At 40.5% G+C, this 24,615-nt stretch overlaps 1 protein-coding gene across 1 annotated transcript; it reads right to left on the minus strand.

Annotated features, from left to right (window-relative positions):
* Window positions 1-12,689: 12,689 nt before the first annotated feature.
* On the minus strand, window positions 12,690-24,615 carry ITM2A (integral membrane protein 2A). The gene is made up of 6 exons (XM_035102071.2): window positions 24,408-24,615; window positions 18,565-18,696; window positions 17,013-17,201; window positions 15,436-15,546; window positions 14,425-14,575; window positions 12,690-13,816 (listed from the first exon to the last, which is right to left on the minus strand). Exons 1-6 carry the CDS (start codon window positions 24,489-24,491, stop codon window positions 13,728-13,730), a joined length of 756 nt encoding a protein of 251 aa, XP_034957962.2. The 5' UTR covers window positions 24,492-24,615; the 3' UTR covers window positions 12,690-13,727.

Consider the following 24,615-nt stretch of genomic DNA (forward strand, 5'->3'; position numbering starts at 1 on the left):
GGGTTGGTAGGTTGTTTTTTGTTGTTTTTTGTACAAGCAAAAAAAATACTGTGAACTGTTAATTTAATATGTTTGATGGAAGTAATTTATTTTTTAAAAGCATCTATTTTTTGTACCATAATAAATCTGATCTGTGTAGTACTGCAATGCTGTAAAGTCTCAGTGAAATGTAGCACCAGTGGCGGAGCTTCATGCTCCAACACCGGGGGGGGGGGGGGAGCAGGTGGGAGCGGGGCTGGTGAGCATCCCAGGGGTGTGGCGCACTGCCCGAAGGGGCGTAGCATGCATCCTGGGGGCGGGGCGGGCCACCTGCAGGGGTGGGGCATGTGTCCTGGGGGTGGGGCATGCCGCCTGCAGGGGCGTGGCATCCAGCGCAGGTGGGGGGCAGCCGCAATGGCACCCTACCAGGATCGTGCTGCCGGGGGTCTCTCTATTTTGCTCTCAGGCAGGGATAAGCAACCTAAGGCCTGTGGGCCGGATGCAACCCAATCGCCTTCTCAATCTGGCCTGTGGATGGTCCAGGAATCAGCAAGTTTTTACATGAGTAGAATGTGTCCTTTTATTTAAAATGCATCTCTGGGTTATTTGTGGGGCATAGGAATTCATTCATATATTTTTTCAAATATAGCCTGGCCCACCACATGGTCTGAGGGACGGTGGACTGACCCACGGCTGAAAAACGTTGCTGACCCCTGCTCTCAGGGCTATTCCCAGGCCACACACCCTCCCACAGGCCATGTCCTCCTTGAACCCTTTTGTCTGCCTGGAATGCCTCTTGAACTCTTGCTTGCCTGGAAGGAAGATGGAAAGATACTTGGTGTGTGGGTGTGCATGTAGAAACCTTCAATTTTTGCAAAGTTCAAAGGTAAGCGTCACATCCATTTTCCATCCACTTTTCCATCTGACACCACCCACCACTGGTATGTGACCTCTGGCTGGATGGCTGCCCACAAGAGCAATAGAGAACAATCTTCCATGTGACAACACTTCAAATATTTGATGAGTACCATTATGTCATCTCTTGGTCTCTTTTTCAGCCTATAAACATAGCCAGCACTTGAAACCATTCCTCATAGGGTTTGGCATGCAAGGTGGAATAGAAATGTCTTAAGTGAATGAATAAAAAAAGAAAGAAAGTGTACAGCTCAATATGCTACCTGATTGCTCACTAAGGAACAACGCAGTTACAAAGAGCCTACTGGATCAGGCCAAGGGCACATCTAGTCCAGCATCCTGTTCTCACAGCGGCCAACTGGAAGCCCACAAGAAGCACAGATGCAGGACCTGAGCATAACCCCTTCCACAGTTTTCAGCAACTGGTATTTAGCCAATATGACTAGTAGCCAGGGCTGGATTTAGGCCCTAAACTACTGAAGGTAATGGGGCTCTCTATATGTCCAGCTGTCCTTTGTCAACAACAAATTGTCACTGGTTTTTTTTTTTGAATATATGCTATATGGTAATTTATGGACCTACCGGTAATAGGTACAGTATTTAAAGCCATTTGCATATAACAAAATATGTATTTTATATGTTGGAAATGTACATCCAGGTTTTTTCCTTTATTTTTTTGGGGGGGCCCCACTCTCGGGGCCCTAAGCTACAGCTTGTTTAGCTTATACTCGCACTGCTAGTACTGTTGATAGCCTTTTGTCTAATGCTCCCAGACTCTCCAAGTGTCCCCATTTTCCAGGGACAGTCCTAGATTTACAGAAGCTGTCCCGGTTTCTGATTTGATCCCAGAATGTCCTGCTTTTCCTTAGGATGCCCCTATTTTCATTGGAGAAATGTTAGAGCAGGGGTCAGCAAACTTTTTCAGCAGGGGGCCGGTCCACTGTCCCTCAGACCTTGTGGGGGGCCAGACTATATTTTGGGAAAAAAAATGAAAAATTCCTATGCCCCACAAATAACCCAGAGATGCATTTTAAATAAAAGGACACATTCTACTCATGTAAAAACATGCTGATTCCGGACCATCCGCGGGCCAGATTTAGAAGACAATTGGGCTGCATCCAGCCCCTAGGCCTTAGTTTGGGGACCCCTGTGTTAGAGTGTATATCTTCTTTTAAAGCCACCTCTGCCTTCTAAGGGATTGAGTTCCATAGTTTAACTTTGTGCTGCTTGAAGAAGCATTTTATCTGTCCTGAATCTTCCAACATTCAGCTTCTTTGGATGTCTGCAGGTTCCAGTGTTTTGATGAGAGGGCAAAAAGCCTTCCGCTATCTACTTTCTCCATGCCATGCATAATTTTATAAACTTGTATTATGCCCCCTCTTATCTGCTTTTTCTAAAAAGTCCCAAATGTTGCATCCTTTCCTCATAGGGGAGTTGCTCCATCCCATTGAACATTTGGATTTCCCTTTTCTGAAATTAATAATAATAATAGCCAACACAATAATAACCTGTTGTTGTTGTTGTTGTTGTTGTTGTTGTTGTTGTTGTTGTTGTTGTATTGTCACCAACTAAGTTTTACTCATGAACCTTAGTTATGTCTATCAATTTCAATGAGTGTACTGAGTAGGACTAGAAGTGGGTATGTTGTTGTTGTTTCTTACCTGCCCTTCAACATAAGATTCCAGAGTGGGTTACAATATGAAAAGCAAGGTTAAAACCAGTTTAAACAATCTACACTCAGAAGAATAGGGTGGGTTCAGATAGATAGATAGATAGATAGATAGATAGATAGATAGATAGATAGATATGGTATCAAAGCTGGGCATCAGCATATGTTGAAAGTTATACAATGAAGCTGCCAGATGGAATATTACCACTTTGGGGCTGCTGCAAAAAAAGGTCCTTTCCTGGGATGACATTCCCCAAATTTCTGACAGTGGAGGAATGGCTGCTGGCCTTCATATCTGAGAGGTTTTCTGTGGTCTTCCAGATGTTTGAGGCTAAACCGTTTGGGAGTTTTTAAACAGTAATGTGAGCATTACTGGAAGGTATATTAATTGTTCAGCAAGGATTCCCCGCCCTAGCTTACTACAACATCTAAGTCTGGGACAAAAAACACCTGTTTCAATCTGCCACAATGATGTCACACATGGCTCTCGCTTCACTCTGCCAACACCTAGCTCCCTGCTGCCACCGCAGTAACAGTGAGCGGAAACCACAGTGCAAAATAAGAAAGAAAGAAAACAAAGTGAAAAGGAACACTGCTACAGGAAGCTCAGATGAAACGTGCCACTTGAAGATGAAAAAAGGAAAAGAGGCAAGATGGAACACACTGTGATGGCTCAGATAAGTGATAGATGCTGTACATTACAAAGAAAGGCAGTCAACCCAGCAAAGGCACCAGCCAGTCTGCTCGCTACACAGATTATTATTATTATTTTTAAATACTTTTTTAAAATTTTTCTATATATACATTGTCCAAACTGGTAACAGGAACAGATCAGTACATAAACAACAAAGTAAAAAAAAAAAAGAGTACAAAACTCAAATAACATCATACCATTTTCAAATAAATTTAACATAATCTTTTTAGCGATTTGTCAGTCTGGTTTCGTATCTTATTTGCTCTGTTCCTTTCCTGTTTGATATTCTACTCTTGTTCTATTCAATTTAAATCGACCTCCTCCTCTCTCTCTCTCTTGGTTTTATTCTTTCCATAGCTCAGGTTTGGCGCTTAATAAGATTTTTCCTGTCATCAGTTATCTTTCATCTCAAACATAGGTTTATGACCAGGATTAAATTAGTTCCAGTTACATTTTGTAATACAAGCCTACCGGCGTATCATATCTTACAGTACTCCTTTTGGTAGTCTACAAATTTTTCCCACTCTTTTTGAAATTTGTGATCCTTCTGGTCCCTTATTCTTCCCGTCAGTCTCGCCAGCTCCAGATACTCTAGCATTTTCCCTCTCCAGTCTTCTATAGTCGGTATCTCACTTGTTTTCCACCTTTGTGCCAAAACAACCCTTGCTGCCGTGGTGGCATACATGAAAAGTCTTTGGTCCTCTTTTTTTATATTCCTAGTCAAAATTCCTAATAACATTTCCTCAGGTTTTTTTGGGAAAGTGTATCTTAATAGCCTTTTCAATTCATTGTATATTTGCTCCAAATAAATCTTAATCTTTTCACATAACCACCACATGTGATAGTAGTTTCCTTCTTTGCTATTACACTTCCAGCATTTTTTATTATTTGTTTTGTTAATTTTGGCTAATTTAACAGGCGTTAAATGCCATCTAAACATCATTTTCATGATGTTCTCCTTTAAAAGAGTGCAGGCCGTAAATTTAATCTGATGTTTCCATAGATTTTGCCATTGATCGATGTTAATATTGTGGCCTAAATCTATTGCCCATTTAATCATGCACTCTTTGGTGGCTTCATCCTTTGTATACCAGTCTAGAAGAAGGTCGTACATTTTTGTTAGCAATTTATGTTTACTTTGCATTATTTCCTGGAATTTAGATTTAGTAGTCTCAAACCCATAATTTTTATTGTCTTTTTTGAACAAGTCTTGGATCTGGTAGTACTGCAACCATCCAATACCCCTTTCTTTCAGTTGCTCATATGATTTGATTTTCCACCCCTCTTCCGTTTCAACAAGTATATCCTCATAGCATAGCCAGTTCAGCTCCATGTTCGTTTTTTTTATAGTCAAGACTTCTGTTGGGGACAACTACCTTGGAGTTTTTCTTTCCAGAAGGTTCTTATTTCTGGCCCATACTTCATACAGTGGCTTCCTGATCACATGAGATAGGAAGCCTCTGTGCAATTTAACTTTGTCATGCCACAGGTAGCTGTGCCAAGTAAATCTATTGTTGAACCCTTCGAGGTCTAAAAGATCGGGGTCTTTTAAGGTTACCCATTCTTTCAGCCAGACCATGCAGGAGGCCTCGTAATATAGTTTGAGGTCTGGTAGCGCGAAACCGCCTCTCTCCTTTTTGTCAATTAATATCTTGTGTCTAATTCGTGGTGGTTTCCCCTGCCAAATATATCTGGAGATCTCCTTCCTCCACTGCTCGAATGTGCCGACGCCCTTTATTACTGGGACCATTTGGAACAGGAATAAGAGTCTTGGTAGTATGTTCATTTTCACTGTGGCTATCCTACCCCACAGTGAGAGATGTAAGTTTTTCCATGTTTCCAAATCTTTTTTAATATCACTCCAGGTTTTGATGTAATTGTCATTATACAAGTTTATATTTTTGTCTGACAACCAGATTCCCAGATATTTTACTCTTTTTGCCATTTCGATCCCATATTTCCCCTGAAGCTCTTCCCTTTCCTTTTTTAACAATCATTTTAGTCTTTTTTTTTGTTCATTCTGAACCCTGCCAGGTTTCCAAAATTATTCATTTCCTTCATTAGTTCCTCTAAGCTGGTTTCGGGATCCTCCAGTGTTAATACCAGGTCGTCAGCAAAGGCCTTCTGTTTATATTCTCTCCGACCAACCCTTATTCCCCTTATCCCCTTGTTGTTTCTTATTTTGTCCATAAGGACTTCCAACACCAAAATGAATAACAAGGGTGATAAGGGGCACCCTTGCCTCGTTCCTTTAGAGATATTCAGCTCTTCTGTTAAGGTGTTATTTACTATTAGTTTGGCCTTCTGTCTGGTGTATATCGCCCCAATACATTTTTTGAACCTTTCTCCCATACCTCTTTTTTCTATTAGCCTTTTCATAAATTCCCAAGATATATTGTCGAACGCCTTTTCGGCGTCGACAAATATCAATGCAGCTTTTTTTATCAATTTTTAAATCCAACAGTTCAATAATGTCGACCACATTTCTAACATTATTCTTTATTTGGCGCCCTGGTAGGAATCCTGCTTGGTCGTTGTGTATTATTTCAGATAGGACTTTTTAAAGTCTGGTTCCTATGATGTCCGCGAATAATTTGTAATCTAAATTTAAAAGCGATATAGGTCTAAAGTTTTTTACATCTGGCAAGTCTGAATTTTCCTTTGGGATTAGAGTAATATAAGCTTCCTCCCAGGAAATTGGGATCCTTCCTCCCTCCAGGATCTGATTCATTAGTTTCATTAGTAAGGGTGTAATTTGTTCCTGCAGTTCCTTATAGTATTTGGCTGTCAGCCCATCCGGGCCCGGTGCCTTTCCTAGTTTCATCTTCTTGATTCCCTCCTGCACCTCTTCTGTTGTTATTTGGGCATTTAATAAATTGACCTGATCTGCCGTTAATTTCCCCACTCCGCAATTTTCTAGAAATTTCTCTATTTCCTCTCCTTCTTCCTTCCCTTTCTGGTAGAGCTCTTTGTAAAAGCTCTGGAATGCAGTTCTTATATCTTTTGGGTTTCTTATTACTTTTTTGTCTTTTTGAATTTGATTTATATGGTTTTGTCTTTGCCTTTTTTTAATCTGCCAGGCTAGGAGCTTTCCGCTTTTATTTGCATATTCAAAATTCTTTTGCTTGATCCGTCTCAATTTCCACTCTACTTCTAAGCTTACCAAAGTTGTATATTCAGCCTTTAATATATTTATTTTTTGTTTTAGCGCTTTGTCTGTCGGGTTCCTAATCAACTGTTTTTCGGTTTCCACCAGCTCTTTCATTATCTGTCCTATCTTTTTTTCCTTTTCCTTTTTCTTGTTACTATTTTGTTTTATTAGGAAACCCCTCATGAATGCTTTACCTGCATCCCAGACCCAGTTAAGTTCTGACCCTTCTGTTAAGTTAAATTCTAAGTATTCCTTAAATGCTTCTCTGGCTTTGTCTACAATTTTTTGATCGTAAAATAACCCTTCGTTCATTCTCCAGCGGAAGGGAGAAGGTTGCTCACCCAACAATTCTAAATACATCGGATTATGGTCCGAGAGGGTTCTTGGTGGGATATCAATTTTGCTTATTTTAGGTCTTAATTCTCTCGACACCCAGATGTAATCTATCCTTCCTGAGCTCTGATTGGGCTCAGAATAGAATGTGTACTGTTTAGAGGTGGGGTTTTTATCCCTCCAACTATCTATTAAGTCCAGCCTTTCTATCATATTAAAGAAGGACTTTGGTAATTTGCAGTCTTTGTTAGTTTTTTTCCTTCCAGCTCTATCTAACACTGGGGCGACCACTCCGTTAAAATCTCCCATTAGGAGCATTTTTTCTTCTATAAATTCTATTAGTCTTTTCTCCAGTTTTTTGTAGAAGGCTGCTTTTCTTTGGTTGGGTGCATACAGTCCTACTACCAATAGCCTCTCTCCTTCTACCATGATTCGGACTGCAATTACCCTACCCTCCTCATCTTTAAATACCAGTTCTGGTTTGAACTTCTCTTTTATATACAATACCACACCTCTTTTCTTTTCTTCACTTAAAGTAGCAAACTCTATGCCTAATTTTTTGTTCACCAAGATCCTTTCGTGTTTTTTTGCGATGTGGGTTTCCTGTAAGCAGATTAGATCTAGTTTGTCTTTTGTTAACACATATTCAAATTTATTTCTTTTGCTTTTGTTATTCAGCCCATTCACATTCCAAGACTTAATTTTCAATGCCATGGTTTTTATTTCTGTTAAATATGCTTTATTTGTTTTTTATTTATTTTTTGTGAAGATATCTTATACCCAAATCCTTTATGTACGTTCCTCCTTATCTATATCTATATCTGAATTCTCCTCCTCTCCCTTGTCAATGCTTTTTTCTTCTCCCTCTTCTAATATCTCTTCCTCCTTTTCCTCGCCTCCTACCGCTCCTTCCTCTCCCCCTTTATCCATTCCTAGAATCTGTCCGTGCCTCCTTCCAAATTTGTCTATGTCACCTTGATTTTTAAATGTAAATCTCATGCCCTTGAAATGAAAGGTAATTCCCTCCGGGATTTCCCATCTAAAACTAATATCGTTTTTCCTTAGCACTTTGATGAACTCTTGGAATTTTTCTCTTTTATGTAACATTCTTGTGGGCACTTCTTTAAATATTATTATTTTTTTAGCCATCAGTCATCGGTTAGCATTTAGAAAGTTGTGGGTATTTTAAATCCACCAGCACAACCCAAGGCTCAGATCCTTATAGGTTTCTCATTGCATGTGACTACCATGAGCAGGGTTTGCTCATAGGTAGTGGATTGGGCTCTCAGCCTGCATGATGGGCCCCCAGATATGTAATGTTCGAAAGAATTCCTTTGTCACCAGAAATGGCTGAACATATTGAAGAGGAATAGAGGGCATGTAGGGGGAGACCAGGGGAACCCAGGTGGAGCTGTGGGTTAAACCACTGAGCCTAGGGCTTGCTGATCAGAAGGTCAGTGGTTCGAATCCCTGTGACGGGGTGAGCTCCCGTTGCTTGGTCCCAGCTCCTGCCAACCTAGCAGTTCGAAAGCACGTCAAAATGCAAGTAGATAAATAGGAACCGCTACAGCGGGAAGGTAAACGGCATTTCCATGTGCTGCTCTGGTTCGCCAGAAGCGGCTTTGTCATGCTGGCCACATGACCTGGAAGCTATATGCCGGCTCCCTCGGCCAATAATGCGAGATGAGCGCGCAACCCCAGAGTCGGTCACGACTGGACCTAATGGTCAGGGGTTCCTTTACCTTTACCTTTAGGGGGAGACCAAGCAATAATCTCCTTGTGCACAAGTAGGAGAAAATGGATCATGTCCTTCTGAAGAGGGGTTGTCCTCATGTCAGCACTAGCTTTCTTGATATGCTATCCCAGGGTTGTCAAGAGCTCACTACAGTGATCATTGCAGTTACAGTTGACAGGCGGCTATATTAACTCATTGGGTGGTGCCTAAAAGCAGGGGTGGTGAACCTCTGCCCTGTAAGCCAGCCTTGGCCCTTCATAGGGTTCAGTTTGACCCACAGTACAATTTTCCCCAGGGCACTAGGAGAAGGGGACGACAGAGGATGAGATGGTTGGACAGTGTTCTCGAACCTACAAACATGAGTCTGACCAAACTGCGGGAGGCAGTGGAAGACAGGAGTGCCCAGCGTGCTCTGGTCCATGGGGTCACGAAGAGTCGGACATGACTAAACAACTAAACAACAACAACATTATTATTATTTATTAGTTTTATATACCTTCCTCCATCACAAGATCACAGAGCAGTTCACAGACATTGCCCACGCTCAAAAAATTATAGGGATTGTGTGAGTACCTTGAAACAACTGAAATACAATACATATTCCTCACTTTAAGTCTCTTTATTTAAACACAAGAGTGCCTGAGATATTTTCATAGAATTGTAGATTTGGGAATGATGCTGAGGATCATCGAGCCCGACCCCCTGCAATGAAGCACTCCTGTCCTCACCCCTCCCCGCCAAAGATCACTTTTAGTGGTGAGGAAAATGTGTTTGTACAGTGGTTGGTAGAAAGGAAGTATAGAAGTAGCTCAGTGACTCAGGAAATTCTTATAAATGCTGAACGTGTTACCTATAAAAGTCAAGAGCTGCTTACTTGAAAGCCTTAAATAGGGGGATGTGGCCTGATTTATCCCCATGTGTAAAAAAAGCACACATAAATTTAAACTCACATCTGAGCAGGTCTGATGAGCTACTTGCAATAGACAGGCAAAATGGTTTGCAGCAAGGCTAATTGAACTGGCCAGGTGTGTGTGTGATGATTTCATGAGCAAACTACAGAACCAAGAGATTTTGCTTTGAAGGAAGTGGTGTTAGAAAGAGCCATAGCTCAGTGACAGAGCACATGCTTTGCACACAGAGGGTCCCAGGTTCAATCCCTGGCCTCTCCATATAAGACTGACAATGGGGTGCTGCCCAAAATGCTGGAGAGCCTCTGCCAGTCAGGTCAGACCTGCCTGGGTGCCCTCCAGGTATTTTGGATCACAAACCCACTTGCCATGGTGGCTGGTTGATTTAAGTTGCAGTCCAAAACAGCTGGAGCACCCCATGGTGGGACAAGGCTGAGCAGAACATGAGTTAGTTGGATTTGGTATAAAAGGCTATTCCCCCTCCCTGCTGCAAGAATCTAACATGAAGAAATGTAGACTGCTTTTGGGGATATTCTCTGCAAGTTGTTTGCTCCCGTTACCATATCTCCAAGTGCACTACTAATGTGCACAAGAGGCTGGCTTGTCTTGTACATGCAGCTTTCCAGATGGCAGTCTGAAAAGTTTACATGTAAACTGTAGCCCTCCCAGTATTAATTGGTACAAATGGGTGTAAAACGTCCTGGCAGAAAGTTGTTGTTGGCATTTGTGTGTCTTGGGAGACAATGGAGGAGTGTGCCTTTCGGGGTGAAGTCAAACTGTTGGAAGATGTCCTTTATATAAGCAGCCTGTATAATCTTACAAGGACCTGAAGCCCCAGCCTGTCAATCAATCAACCATGATTCGCGGATTAGTGGCAAATTATTCTATTGTTGCTCCATGCCACTCTTACCCAAGTTCATTGATAAGGCTGCTCCACTGTTTCTAAATTTGTGTTGCTTTTTTAAAAAAAAAACCATGAAAATACTCTCCTCTCTCCCTACACCCCAATATTGTTGACACTTCCAGGATTTCAGACTGGAGTCTTCACCCAGCCCTACCTCAAGATGAGTTCTGAATAGGAGACCTTCTGCCTTCAAAGCATGGGCTCTGTCACTGAGCTACAGCAGCTCCCTACAGGCACCAAGAAATCCAGGGTTCACGTAATAAAGGCTTGAGTACATTCAGAATGTGTATCTTCAGCTATAACCCCAATAACCACTGTACTACTACACATATGTGAATACCAAGAGATCACAGTAATACAGATAGACTATTCAGGCTATTTATGGATTAAAGCACAGAAAAACCCTTTTCATTCACATTTTTAGCATAGGTGTTCAATGCAGAAGAAACCCTTATGATCATTTCACACATTACACCCATACCTTGGTTGACGAACGCCTTAGCAGTCAAACGTTTTGGTTCCAGAACACCACAAACCCAGAAGTGAGTGTTCCAGTTTGTGAACGTTCTTTTGGAAGGCGAACGTCTGGTCGTGCTTCTGCAACTTCCGATTGGCTGCAGAAGGCTCCTTGGAAGGCTCCTTGGAAGTCGAACAGACTTGTGGAAGAGATTCCCTTCAGCTTGCAAGGTATGACTGTATAGTAAAAGCTCTGCTAGAGTCAGCTATTGCTGAAGTACATATTTAATGTAAGATGTGAAAACCAGTTGTGGTTTTTAAGACAATCTCATTGCATGAGTTCACTTAATGCCATGTCTTTGGTCACTTGGTGCAAGTTGCTTAAAAGGCCTTGGGAGGAATGTGTGAAGGACTAGTATAATGTAGTAAAATGTACAGAGAGAAAAAGTGATAGAAAAAGCTATTCTCTTCCAATTCAGAAAGCTCTTCAAAAATTTATGATGTTGGTTTTTTGGGTGGGACCGGGGGGCAGGGTAGGATCTACACCAAATGTTATGTAAGTGATAGGCCTTCACTGCCCTTCCAAAAGACATGATTCTGAATCATATGTTGCTTCCCTGGAATGTCATAAACTTATTTCCAGATTAGTTGGTGTGAAGCATAAGCATGCTGCTCTCATCAAGAACATTAAAAGGCTAAAAGACTTTAAAAAAAAAACCCTTTAGCTTGCCAGCTTCGCCATCTAGTGGACAAGTGACATGTCTATTTTGTAAGGGACAACAAGCACTAACTCAAGGCTGCACCCTTGAGTTTTGCAAGGAACAGTCTTGACCTACAACAGGTGCAAATGTTAACATTCCAGTTCCAGCATGTGTATTTGTTTGCAGATATCAGCTTTTGGAAAGGGGGAATAGTTAGCAGGTAGCAGTAGATACCTGTTCCTTCCCCACAACCATGGAGTACCTAAAGAAAAGGTTGTAGGTAAGGGGATCAAGTAATTAAAAAGTGCAGCACTTCTTGAGCACCTACTGATTGTGGAAAGACAAAGGTAGTTCCTGTAGGCAGAATGGCCCCAGGACCCAATATTCTATAGGCAGGCAGTGACAACCATTAAAAGCTTTTGAAAGGGTACAGTACTTATCTCCACCAGGTTGAAGGAAGGTCCCCATAACAAACCCATAGTCTATAACAAACTAAAAAATAATACTAAAGACTGCAAAAATAAAAAGTGGACCTGTTTCTGGAACTAGAAAGTGTTTATTCTCTGAGGCAGACTGGGATATATAATTAAAGCTCCTATCAGAATTACCTAAGGTTTGTAAGTTATTAACTTGTCTTCTATGGCAAAAGGTAACTAAAGAGCAGCACTTTCCATATTTAAACAAAAAGTACCACAAGACTTCAAACAGCAAAAGTCCAGTGCACTAGATCAATTTTTAAGATGGACTTGCATTTGTATTAAAGGATGAAGGACAAAGTAGCCTACCAGACAGCTTCTTTATTTGGTGCACGGGAAGGTTTTCAGTAAGCAGGATTCACAAGCACCTCCCACCCCACCCATGAATAAATGAATTCAGCAGGCTAAATTATGCCTCTCTCAGGTGCATACTTTATTCTCCAACTATATACAATTTACATACTTTTTTCTTTGTTAGTCTGAGAAAAGGAAACCCTGTGATCAATTCCTCCACTCCTTTAGCTCTAGAGATACACAAATCTTTGTCTATAATTCAGAACAATGATGGCAAAACACAAACCTGAAAGCCTAAGTTTCTCAGGAAACTAGATTCTGCACCTAATATTACATTCTGAAGTACTGTAGAATACATGGCTCTTGACTATAGCAGTTTCAGCGCAGGAGTGACATGCTACCAATATTTTGACAGCATTAATATTCCCTTTCACAATTACTTTTATTGCCAACAAAGTGAGACCACCACCATAGTCTTAGAGAAACATTTATTGGAGGGCTGCAGGATTTGTGAGAAATATAAAGTCCCTTATACAAAACACTCAACTTAGCAGCTAACAATCCCTTTACCATCGTGTACCACAGTCTTAAGCAAAGATAATACTTTCGACTGCAGTCTTAATGCAACTGTGCTTATAAGAAGTTATTCTCTGAAATATAGGCTTGGGGGGGTGGAATTCACAGCTACAGAAACAATGACAATTGGGCCAAATCAGGTTGTAATTACATAAACTTGCAATAAAGATGTTGAAACCAGTCCAGCGCCAAAATACTAACATAAAAGCTTTTAAAGAGTAACTGCTCCTGAATATATAACTAAATATCACCAAAGAACCAAAATAAAGAAGTACTAAGGTCAACTCAGGGAAGGTTCCAAATATACATACAAGTTCAATACAGTAATTGCACAAAATGGAAAAAATAATGTTTATGATTACCAAGGTTAGTTTACATGCTTCTCCTATGAAGTTCAAATAAACCTTAGAAGTATTGATGTGGTTTCTTACCAGACTTAATGTAGAGCAATCTTACAGAGCTACATATAAATGTGCAAACCAGATATTAATGTATTAATTTCAACATTCTGTAAAGAGTCAGGTGTTGACTGGACTACATTTCTATGCAGGAATTTGCTACTTGCAGTCCTTTTTAAAATAAGTTTGAGGCTGCAATCCTACACACTTAATTTGGAGTAAGTCTCTTTTAACAAAATAATACTTCCAAGTAGACGTGTAAGACTGTGCTGTGAAACAGATAATCAGGTGGGTACAGGGTATTCACTTTTGTGTTAGCAAGTGTGAATGAAAGCTATTTAGAAAATTTAGCCACACCAGGGACACAAAGAAAAAATCAAGGTAAATTTAGAATTTCCTTCTTTTGTTTTTAAATTTAAGCAATCCACAAAAAGCGTAAGTTTTGATTATCACTGCATGTTTTAATTCTGAAGATAAAGATATAAAGCTTTGACTTCTTAATGAAGATGTGTGATTGTCACTTTCTACCCTGTGCTTTTCACTGGTGACAGATCTTGGTTTCCACAACAAACAAGTTTTCAAAGTGCCGGATTGAATGACACTTTTCAGCTGAGCGTTTCTGGAGGCCTAAATAAGAGAAGAACACAAAACCAATTAATGCTGAACAGTATATGAAGATTTCAGATAGAAGATTTATTTCCTGGGTAGTCTGTTTATGGCTGCATGTGCCAACCTGAATGTATCTATTGATTTAAAATCAGGGAAATGCAATTCTGGAAGCAGTGATAGGGATAGGGATGTGCAGGTTGGGTACAAACAATTTTCCTACCCTGGAAATGAGCCACTGTGTGAAGTTTCCCACATTTCACTAGCTAAATACAGAACCAAATACTTTCAAAAAAACTATCAAGCAAGACACCAATGCAGCTAACTGTTCTAACATTTTTAGATTCTGAACAAAATCTTAAATTTCTGACTTTATCAGAATATTCATGCTTGAACTGCTACTAGAGGTCACCAGTTTAATTTAATGATTTAGTCTATGTACCTCCACTTTCCCATATGTAACCTTAGAAAGAACCTTAGAAAGAAAAAACCTTTTCTATTAAAGAAAAATTAAAAAAAAACTAGATAGATTTATCAAGTAAAGCTCTTTCAGGAAGCTTACAGGAGATTTTTAGATTTTCTTTTCTTTTAAGATAGGCTAAGTTTACATTCTCAGTTGAAATACTCACCAATGGTCTTATCTCTGTGCTGAAGCCTGAAAGTTTCCTTCCCTACACAGAGCTGGTAAATGAAAACGCCCAGATCCGACACATTATCAATCTTTTCTGTCACAACCATTTCTTCACGAACAAGGTAAGTCTGAGGCAAATAGGAACCAGTCTGTGGAAAAACAAAAATATCACCAATATGATTATTTGCAATTCTTTTTTCAATACCCAAAGAAGAAGATTCACATTTGCAAAGGAACTTTAAATAAAGGGAGCAGCTATGCATGTGGAATCTGAGAAAAAGTGAAATTTCAGATCATTAAACCAATATTTTCCATTTGATGGAAATTTCTGAAGAAGGATTTTTCCATGAATAATGATAATTTCTCTTGTTTCCTTATATGGTGTGTGTGTGTGTGTGTGTGTGTGTGTGTGTGTGTGTTTAAGTCTCTGACTTTTGCATGGCTAGAATGTCACCTCCTGTACAAAGGTAGTCGTTAAATCCATTACTCCACCCCCTGCTGGCATTTGGCTTCCAGGCTGCCCAGAAGTGAATGTGAGCCTTGGACTGAAAAAGGTTCCCCGAACCAATCCACTTTGAAGGAAGTCTCATTTTAATGGAGTTTACTATTTAAGTATGCTTGATTTAGGAAGCAGCCCCTGCCTGGGCTTGTAACAAAGTTAAATAGAGTGTCACCAGCTGCCCTCATCTAAATGCAAGTAAAAAGGTCTAGACATAGTTAGGCTTGTCTTATCTCTTCCTATAAATTCTGTGTGAAACAAATAAAAACATTACGTGCATCATACTGGAAACAGTGTTTATACTTTGGCATCAGTGATACAGATGCTCTCAGTGAGCCAGTAGTCAACCAACACTGGCCATCAACAGACATTTCGTAAGCAAGCTATGTGCCACCTAAAGAAAGATATCGCTGAAGAAAAGATAGCATTGATAAGCAAGAATTCATTTCACTGTCTCCATAGAAAAAGAAAACGCTTCCCCATGTTACACTGAAATATAACAATGCAAACCGTTAATTTTGAAAAGAGGTCCATCAGATTCCGTGGTGGCATAACAATGGACGTGTTCAGAGGGATCACATAGCAGTTACCCAGCTGCAGATCAAGGTAGGCAGTCAGGAGCTGCAAGAAGAAACAAGAAATCTCAGTAATTTGAATACATACTTTAATACGCCTGTTGTCTTGGTCTCTAAGATAACTGAAGGAATCTCAAGAGAAGGAAAATTTTCCGTCTCCTCTTTCCAGCAGCTCTGTGTGATCAGTTCCACATTATTCAAGAGGGTTCCCCAACCCTCTAGAGAGGCAGTTTAGGAGTCTTAATGAGTGAGTATAGGTGGGAAATGGGGGCAGAAAACTTTCCTTCACTTAACTTCCTCAAGTCATCTTCCGACCAAAGTCATTGTTTTCAAATTAGTTCTTATAAAAATGTTCCAAGCGCTTTACAGATTAAATCAATGAAATCATGTAACCGATTTGAAGAGAAGCATAAAATTTCAAGTATTGGGATTTATCAAAAGGTTACCTTCCAACACAGAAAGTCCTTTCCAATGGAGTAAGAAAATCTTTATTTCGGCAAGCAAAGATGCTAATAACTTTTTAAAACAGCCATTCTAACCATAGGTCTTGGAGTAATACATTCTTGACATCCATTTTGAAGATAAGCAATTTGCACATAAATTGCTTACAACTCATGTAACAAGTTTAAGGTGGCAGAGAGAAGATGACAGTGACAACAGAATCAAGAATAAAAAAGGAGATTTATTATCTGAAAATAAGTGTTAAGTCTTTGTTGAATACCAACCTTATTGGAAAGTTTTACAAAGAGCAGCTTTGCTATTCATTCATACTCTTAAAAAAATACATAGAATTATAGACTGCAAAGCATGGCAGACCTATGTATCTCAAAACACAGTTACAGCCAGAACACTACTGTTGTGGAATACTGTTGTGGAATGTAAGGCACCAGCCGGTTTCCAGGATCACCATTACGATTGCATTCAGTCTTTCAGCACAAAATTTCAACCTATTTTCACCCTGGATTAAGGCACTTTCTTAAACCTATACATGATCATGAATAACTGCTACCAGTGGACAGGCTACAGCAGGGGTGGGAACTGCCAGCCTGTTATACATCCACATGTGACCCACACTCTCCACAGTCTTTTGTTTCCCTCTTCCTTGAAATGGTAGCTCCCAAACTTCCCACCACAACTTTTCCTAACACAAGTATACACCCTCAGGAACTGCTACCTGAAATGTAAAGGGACTGCATTTTAAAAGGGGTGGGGGACTAATAATGGACAATTTAACACACAAAATTAGGACTGAAAAAGGGAGAAACATCCCTGATTTTTTTTTAGGCAAGACTAGTGGCCTGTAAGCTGAAGCTGTGAATTATGTGCTTGTACTAACTTGCACCAGATGAACCGAAATGAAAGCAAGCAACGAGGCTGGCTGTTACTACCATCATTTCTGTTATTTGATGTAGAAGGGTGAGGGTGTTTGTTTTTTGTGTTGCCAATTATGAAAACTCTACAGATGGTGTAATTTTCAAAAAGAAAAGAAGTTCTAGACTTGTCATAACTCACCCTTTCAAAGTCATGAACAATAGCCGCAGGATCACTGTCAGAGAATTTTGGAACAGGAACCTGAATGATGGCAATATTATCATCCTCACGAATGTCAGCTTCTTCAGCAATGGGCAAGAAGTACGGTTCAGCTGCCTGCTCTTGCTGATCTTCTCCCACGTAACACATTTGCCCACGCATCATCGTGCGCTAAAAATAAATCACAGTAATCAATTATGAGACTTCTTTTAGGGACAGATTATTCAGTGCTATTTAGAGCAGACCCATTTAAAATTATTAACTTGGGTCTGTTAATTTCAATGGGTCTACTCCAAGTATAACTTAGCTGGGTACAACCCAGCATTGGTTTGCCACAACCATAATGCATTTTAGCAGGCTTTCCACTTCTGTAGTGTCACCTGAAATAAAATCAATATTAGGCAAATAAAATCTAATGAGGGCAAGTGTTTTTGTGCATCTGTTAGTTGCAATAAAGTCATTTAATTATAGTTCAACAAAAAAAATCATAGGGGTGTAAGAGGTATATGCAAAGAAATACAAATTACTTCCATGTTTGGTGTTTTCCAACAAAGATGCTGTAATTTTTGAAGTTAATGTGGAACAAATGTACAGGATACTGTTTCACAATTTTTTTAGTCTTTTCATTTTATTAGAGGAATGCATTTCTCAATTTCATTGGATGCATGGGAGAACTGTAATAAATTACATTCCATTTGTACCTAACCCCTTGTAAAATATATGTGCAAAACTGGTGCAGACAAGCAGAAAAGGTGAGTTTCTATGTGTGAATTGTGTGAGGCACTGTTGTAACAAATACTTGTATTAAACATTTCCACAAATTCCTCCTGACTCAATGTTTTGTCTATTAAACTTTGTTCAGAACATGTGGCCTATATATATTCTGTTAATGTATAAGCTCACAGCAGTTCAAGTTGTGTTTGCAAAGTCCTTCAAGCAAATAGCACATCTGCTACAATCACACAGTTAATTAAAAGTATTGAACTTTTCTGCATATTTGTTTAAAAATATTTTGTTGGGGGGCAGGAAGACAAGACTTGGTCCCAACACCACTAAGATGTCCAAGGCCAGCTTACCATCTCAGGATGCTTCAGTTCAGAGTCTGGCACCCAAATCATGGCAAGCAGCAGAACTGCCAAGAATGCCAGTCCTACTGAGGCAGACATGGAAACTTCGGGGAAGGATACATGCGAGATCCAGCAAGACCCAAGGATCTCACGTGACCCCATGGGGCCTGTCACAGTACAAGGGCAAGGAGGAGGCTTCCAGGACTGAGGCCTCAGTTCAGCAAGATAACTCTGGCTGTCCTAGTCACAAACATGAGAGGAATCCATGCATATTCACTTTTAAAGTTTTGAGCTTCCTCAGTGCCACACCTTTGAGGTGCAGATCTAAGTTTGGGCCCATATTCCAATTCAGTTACATATTATGCTTACACTGTGTGGAATATTTTGCTTATTTTGTATGTTTATATTTGCTTTGTCAATTTTTTCTGCAAAAGAAAAAAAAGGAAAGAGAGTTGTATTTCCATTACCCTTGGCATGAAGTACTTATAGATGCAGGCTCCACCAACCACCACTCCTGCTAATATAAGCGCAAGACCCAAAAGAGTCAGCAGACATCTTCCAGATGAACTTTCATGGCCATGTGTTCCAACTTCTGGATCCTTCAGGAGAGAGAGAGAGAGAGAGAGAGAGAGAGAGAGAGAGAGAGAGAACTTAAGTTCTTTGTTGTCTTGGAGACAATATTTTCTTTAACTAATTATACCTCACCTTCACTCAGCAGGATGACATCACACTTCAAGGTGAAACCCAACAGTGCCAGACAACACCCTTGAGAAATGTTTGACACAAGGATGCCATAGTACACCTATATTTCATTCATAGGAGAATGGAACGTGTTTTGAGCCTTTTGTTTGTGTTTAAAACAAGGATGCCATAGTATCTGCTTTAAACACAAACAGTGAATAGCCTTAAAAAAAAACTACAGATGGATTTGTGCCTCCTGTTAACTTACAGAATGATGCTACAGTGAATTTTGACTACTAGGCTGCAAAAATAAAGGTTTCACATTTTAAACTTCCCTTAACATAATTAAGCTCATTGTTCCCTTCCCTCCCAAGTCAATCCTCCCTTAAGTGTTAGGCAGGGATGGGGAACCTGTGGCCTTCCAAATGTTATTGAACTCCAATTCCCATCAGTTCCAGACATCATGGGCAATGGTCAGGGGCGATTGGAGCTGTTCCTCGGTAACATTTTTGAGTTATAACTTCTATAACTCTTTAAAGTTAGTTTAAAAAGTCAATTTACTTATTCAACAGCATTTGCCCCTTGCTCATATTTATGGCAAAGAGCATTTAAAGGGGTTGTGGTTAACTTCAAATATACAAAAAACCACAAAACTGTGATGGCCTTCCAATCCATAGTTGCTAACATCAAGCTTATATCATATTTATGAGGTGTGTGACTTCAAAAGTAAGATTATTTCCATAATTCTAAAAAGAAAAGCAGTATGACTCAATGACATGCATACTTAGCCTTGTTTGTTCAAGAGCTTATCAGCTGAGAGGTTTCAGTGCGGCATTTGCTTTTAACATTCAGCTAAGCTCATTTTTTTAAAAAAAGTTTTAAAACAGGAAATACAGGTGTTAAACTCATTTCAAGGATCTTTGTCCACTCAAACGATCAGTACAGTAGGTCTATAAAAGCATTCAAAGGATTGGCAAGATGAGACATTCCTCTTCCTTACCTCTCCACCCTCAGATTTAGAAGAGGAACAGCAAGCTATAAACTATCAAAAAAGAAGCATCAGCAGATTCTGAAGAACTTCTACTATGCAAATAATATTCTAGTCCTTTGAGAACCTAATATGCTGTTGAAGCAATTATACCAGTTAACAGTGCTAGATATGTGGCTTTTTTAAAAAAGGGGAAGACTAACAGCCAAAGCATATTTGCACTTTTAGTAAGCTAGTAGCTTCGGTTCTAAAGTTTCAGAATCCATATACTTGTCTAGTACAATTTCGGTTCTGCTCTACAGGTAATTAACTTCATCAAGTGTTCAGATGTGCATGTACAAGCCAGGAAGATTTATTCACTAGTTTGCTCAAGCATCTTGAAATCTGATGCTAGCATGTTGAAATTAAATATGCTTTTTCCAGCTTCAATTATGTCATTTAGTTGAAGCCAAGCATCTTGAAAAATCCAGAGTCAAGCACCAAGTGGTCAAGTTGTAACTTGCCTTTTAACTGAGCCAGTGTAAGCAAAGAAAAGAGCAGGCACCAATGTGCTACCTGTACAATCATAAAATGTACAACTCCTGCACAGTTCACAAGGAATTACTAGCAACACTGGTTATTTCCATATCAGCTTTTGGGACAACTACTCATGTACTATTGCAGAGATGAAGACAATTTAATTTCATGTACAAATATATATTTTAGTTCACTCAAAGCCTGGTTTAATTCAACTTCATGTATTACAGAAAATCCCAATATTAGGGAGACCAAGACCAAAATATTTACAATCAGCTAAATATTCTTCTGAATGTGCAAGACACAGGATAATACACAAACAGTTGTGTCCCTAGCCCACCAGAAAAAAATTCAGAAAGCAATAAACTCGACCTCTGACTCTTATGCAATGTTAGACAGTTCAAAATGTTTAAACTGTATGTTAAAGTATAGGTAAGTTTTGCAAAACTGCAGATAATAAAACAAGGAACAATAAAACAATAGCATTCTGCAGTAAATAGCAAAATTAGTATTGAATATAACAGCCACAACAGTATTTCCTTTCCGTCCAAGGAACTGTCATGCATGTCTTCTTGATACAGTACTTAATAACAAGTGAGCCTGCACATTAATTGGCTAATCTCACAATCCCAAACAGAAATTCATTCTTTTCAAGTAACTACCTGCAAAATTTCATTATAGTACTAATAGCTGCATGTTTAAACATATGAAGCTGCCTTATAACTTGCCCAATATTGTCTATTCAGCAGTCTATTCAGCAGACTATTGGTTCAACTACACAAATCAGTGGCAGATCCAGGCCAAGTGGATGTCTGCTGCAGTCATGTCCAGAGGTGGGAGTAGAATATGTGATTTATATCATTAAAGGAAGACATGAAAATTAGTTGTGCATAGTCTATAACCTGGCTGGGAAACTTTTGAGGGACTGAATGTGGGGGCAGGTAGGATTAAGAGTACCGTACCTTTTGGCACATTGCATCCTTTTGGCACATTACATTGTACCACTGCTTTACAGAGATTACATAGTAACCCAGCATTTGAGAACAGGTCTGTTCCTATCATTTGTATTATAAGCCTGCCTAGCAGCATCTCCTAAAGGCTCACAAAAAAATCTTTCCCAGGCTCTCTGCTCCAGGAGGTTCTTTGGCTGGTTATCAGGAACCAAACTGGGGATGTTGCATAAACTTTGCTAGTCATCAGTAGCCTCCACCCTCTGAATTATTATGCCAATACAATTGCTGAATTGCGAAACAAATTTCTCATAATGCTTTTGCTTGCACAATCTCAAAAGTGAACTGTAACACTAGAAAAAGCAGCTCTGCCACTTGTTGGAAATTTGTAGGAAATAAGGGTTTGGGCACATTTCAGTTCAATTATTTCACTTAAAATGAAAGTAAGAAGAGAGGAAACATCTGTGAAAACAAAGCAACATTTCCATTTTATGTTTGAAAGGATTCTATTTATACACCACTCGTACCTGCTTTTTTACTGCTAGACAGGAAACTAGGCAAGGTTGTCTAGTCAGACTCTTGGGTGAGGAGGATGCATGTGATGCTTATCTTTATTATGTTCTGCTAAGGGAAATAATGGGGTCTCCTGTAGATTTTGCTTCCATGTAAACGTGCTTAGAACAACAAAATATGGATCACCTGTAATGTTGAGACACTATAAATGGCCCTCACATGCCTCAAATTTAGGCATGAACTCTCCATCAGAGTCAAGACATATCTGCAAACCAAATGTATATCTTTCATCAGAAACAAGCCCCACTGCATTTAGTGAACTTTCTCCCAGGTAAAAATGGGTAGGGATAGAAGGTCAAATTTAAGATTATGTTATTAAGAGCTTGCATTTAGTTTCTAATGCATTGTGGATTTTATTGAAACTTAAGGATTTAAAATATTCAGTGATCACATGGGAGCTACAGTCAACCAGCTTTCCACTACCTGGATCTATCCAGCAATGGAAGTGTAGCTATTTCCAACATGAGGATAAAGCAGAGATCTGTTGGCACTGAGGCAATCAAGGTCGCTTTACATGCTACAAAGTAAGAGATGGAACACAGCTATCACACATGAAGCAAGTATTTGTGTCACAATGTGGTGTTCAACTGCCTGCAGATCCCCAGTACATGTTTGCAACCATTTCCAAATGCAATCATGCACAAACATATGCACTGTCAATCAACCACTTCTTTAAACTGAGAATGAATCACAACTTTCATGCAGGAAAACACAAAAAATAGCATTTGGCCAGAAAAAGACACTAGCTATCCTAATGTAAATAAGCAAAACCCACCAACACAACACTTAAGGAAACTATGAAACAGGCAAAGCACCACTGTGTGTTAAGTCTCAGCTGTGTGGTGTAGTGGTTAGAATGTTGGACCTAGGAGACTTGGATTTCAATCTCCCCTGAGTCATGATGCTCATTTGGTGACAATGGAGTAGTCACCATCTCCCAGCCTAACCTCTATCACAGGGTTGTTGTGAGGGTAAAATGGGGGTCAGATAACATGTATGCCACCTTGAGGTCCTTGGAGATACTAAGGAAAGATGGCTCTGAACAGAGGCAGAGTGCTACTGGTATTAATGTGTTAAAGAAAACTGCACACTTCCCATGCAGGCTTGCACCAATAATAATAATAAAACTAGGAAAATCAATGCCAAAAGTTCCACTGTTGCTTTGCATGCAGTGAGTTCCAGGTTCAACTCCCAGCCCCTATTTAGAGATATGAAAAGTTCTCAGGGAACATATACAAAACATTGGGACAAGGGTGGTTTAAAAAAAGAATAGAAGTGGTCCCCTGATGCATTTGAGAGGGCTCCAGAACCTGAAAGAAGTGGAAGACTTATGCTGAAATCCTACCCTCACATGCCTAGTGCTCATTCAACACTACCTATATGTGTACTCTGATGTATATATTTTGGTTAGTCACACAGACAAGTTGTTTAAAAGGCAAAGTAGAAACCCCCATAATGAACAGGTACATTTATACAGGTGCAACCCCCCCCCCCGGTTTACATGCATGAGTGTGACCTACTTCTGCACTTTTAACCGGTGGACTTAGAATCAATGTCAGCTTAAACTACAGTGTCTCGGGATCTCAGACAAATGTCTTTGCACATGCTAGCAGAGATACTTTATGTAGCTGGAGAGGCAAGGGATTAAAACCTGGCGGCCTCTTCAGGCAAAGCATCTGCCATACCATTGTGCTATGGAACACCAGCATCTTTTTTTAGGTGCAGTGTCTGGGATGCTTGCAGCAGGCTACTCCACAACTAAACCACTGCTGGGTTGCAAGTGTTGGACTAAGGCAAGTCACAAACCAGCACACTACATACACCCAGTCAAACGCAGGAGAAAATATTATGTTTTACTGCTATTGTTGTTCACCCCCCCCCCAGCAACTATTACTTAAATTTCACATACATTCAAGACAGCTTTACATTCCAAACCACAAGCAGCAGCAGCAGCATTAATTCTCCCCTTACCCTTACAACCACCACTGCGACTATCCCTCTCTCTCTCTCTCTCTTTTTTTTTTTTTTTTGGTGCCGTGTTTTTGGGAGTATGAGTCTGCAGGCAGTGGCTGTCGTATATTATTCTTATTCTTATTATTATCATCACACACTTTATACACGCCTAATGCAGGTGCGGGCTAGAACAGCTAGGGGAGTCCGCGGCCTGATCCGAGGCAGGTGGCCGATTGCGAAATGGGTTTAAATAAGGGGGGGGGGGGCATATGGATGTGTGAGTCTGAAAAGGCGGAAGGGCTGCCCGGCTAGAGATGACAGGACCTCCCACCCGGTCTCTGAAGTGGCCAAGTGAGGCTTAGGAATGGGGCTGCCTTTGGGGTTAAAGCAAAGAGGACTTCGCCAAGGAATCGGCGCCATTATTTTGCGCCCCGGAGGTGCGTTATTGGGGTGCTAGTGCTGGTGGAGGGAGCGCTCCCACTGCGCCCCCCACACACACACACAACGCCTCGCACTCTTCGTCGTGTGTTTTTACTTCCCTTCCAATTCCCGTTCCGCCGCCGCCACCACAAAATGGCGCCGGTGGGGGAAGGGAGATTAAAGGGCGGCCGGTCACGGGCCGACGTCGCAGCCTTCGACCCGCGCTCACCTTATCGGCCACCAGCGCCTCGGCCGCCTCCTTCTTGGACTGGTCTTTGCCGGCGAAGGGCGGCTGGAAAGAGATCTTCACCATGGTGGCGGTGGCGACTGCGGCTGTGACAGTAGCCGGGCCTCCGCTTCTCGCGCGGCCGTCGTAGTTTGCTCCGCTCCGGTTCCTTCTGCTGCTGCTGCTGCTACTGCCGCTGCCACTAGCGCCG

Source organism: Zootoca vivipara, chromosome Z (assembly GCF_963506605.1).
Source record: "Zootoca vivipara chromosome Z, rZooViv1.1, whole genome shotgun sequence".
Lineage (NCBI taxonomy): Eukaryota > Metazoa > Chordata > Lepidosauria > Squamata > Lacertidae > Zootoca > Zootoca vivipara.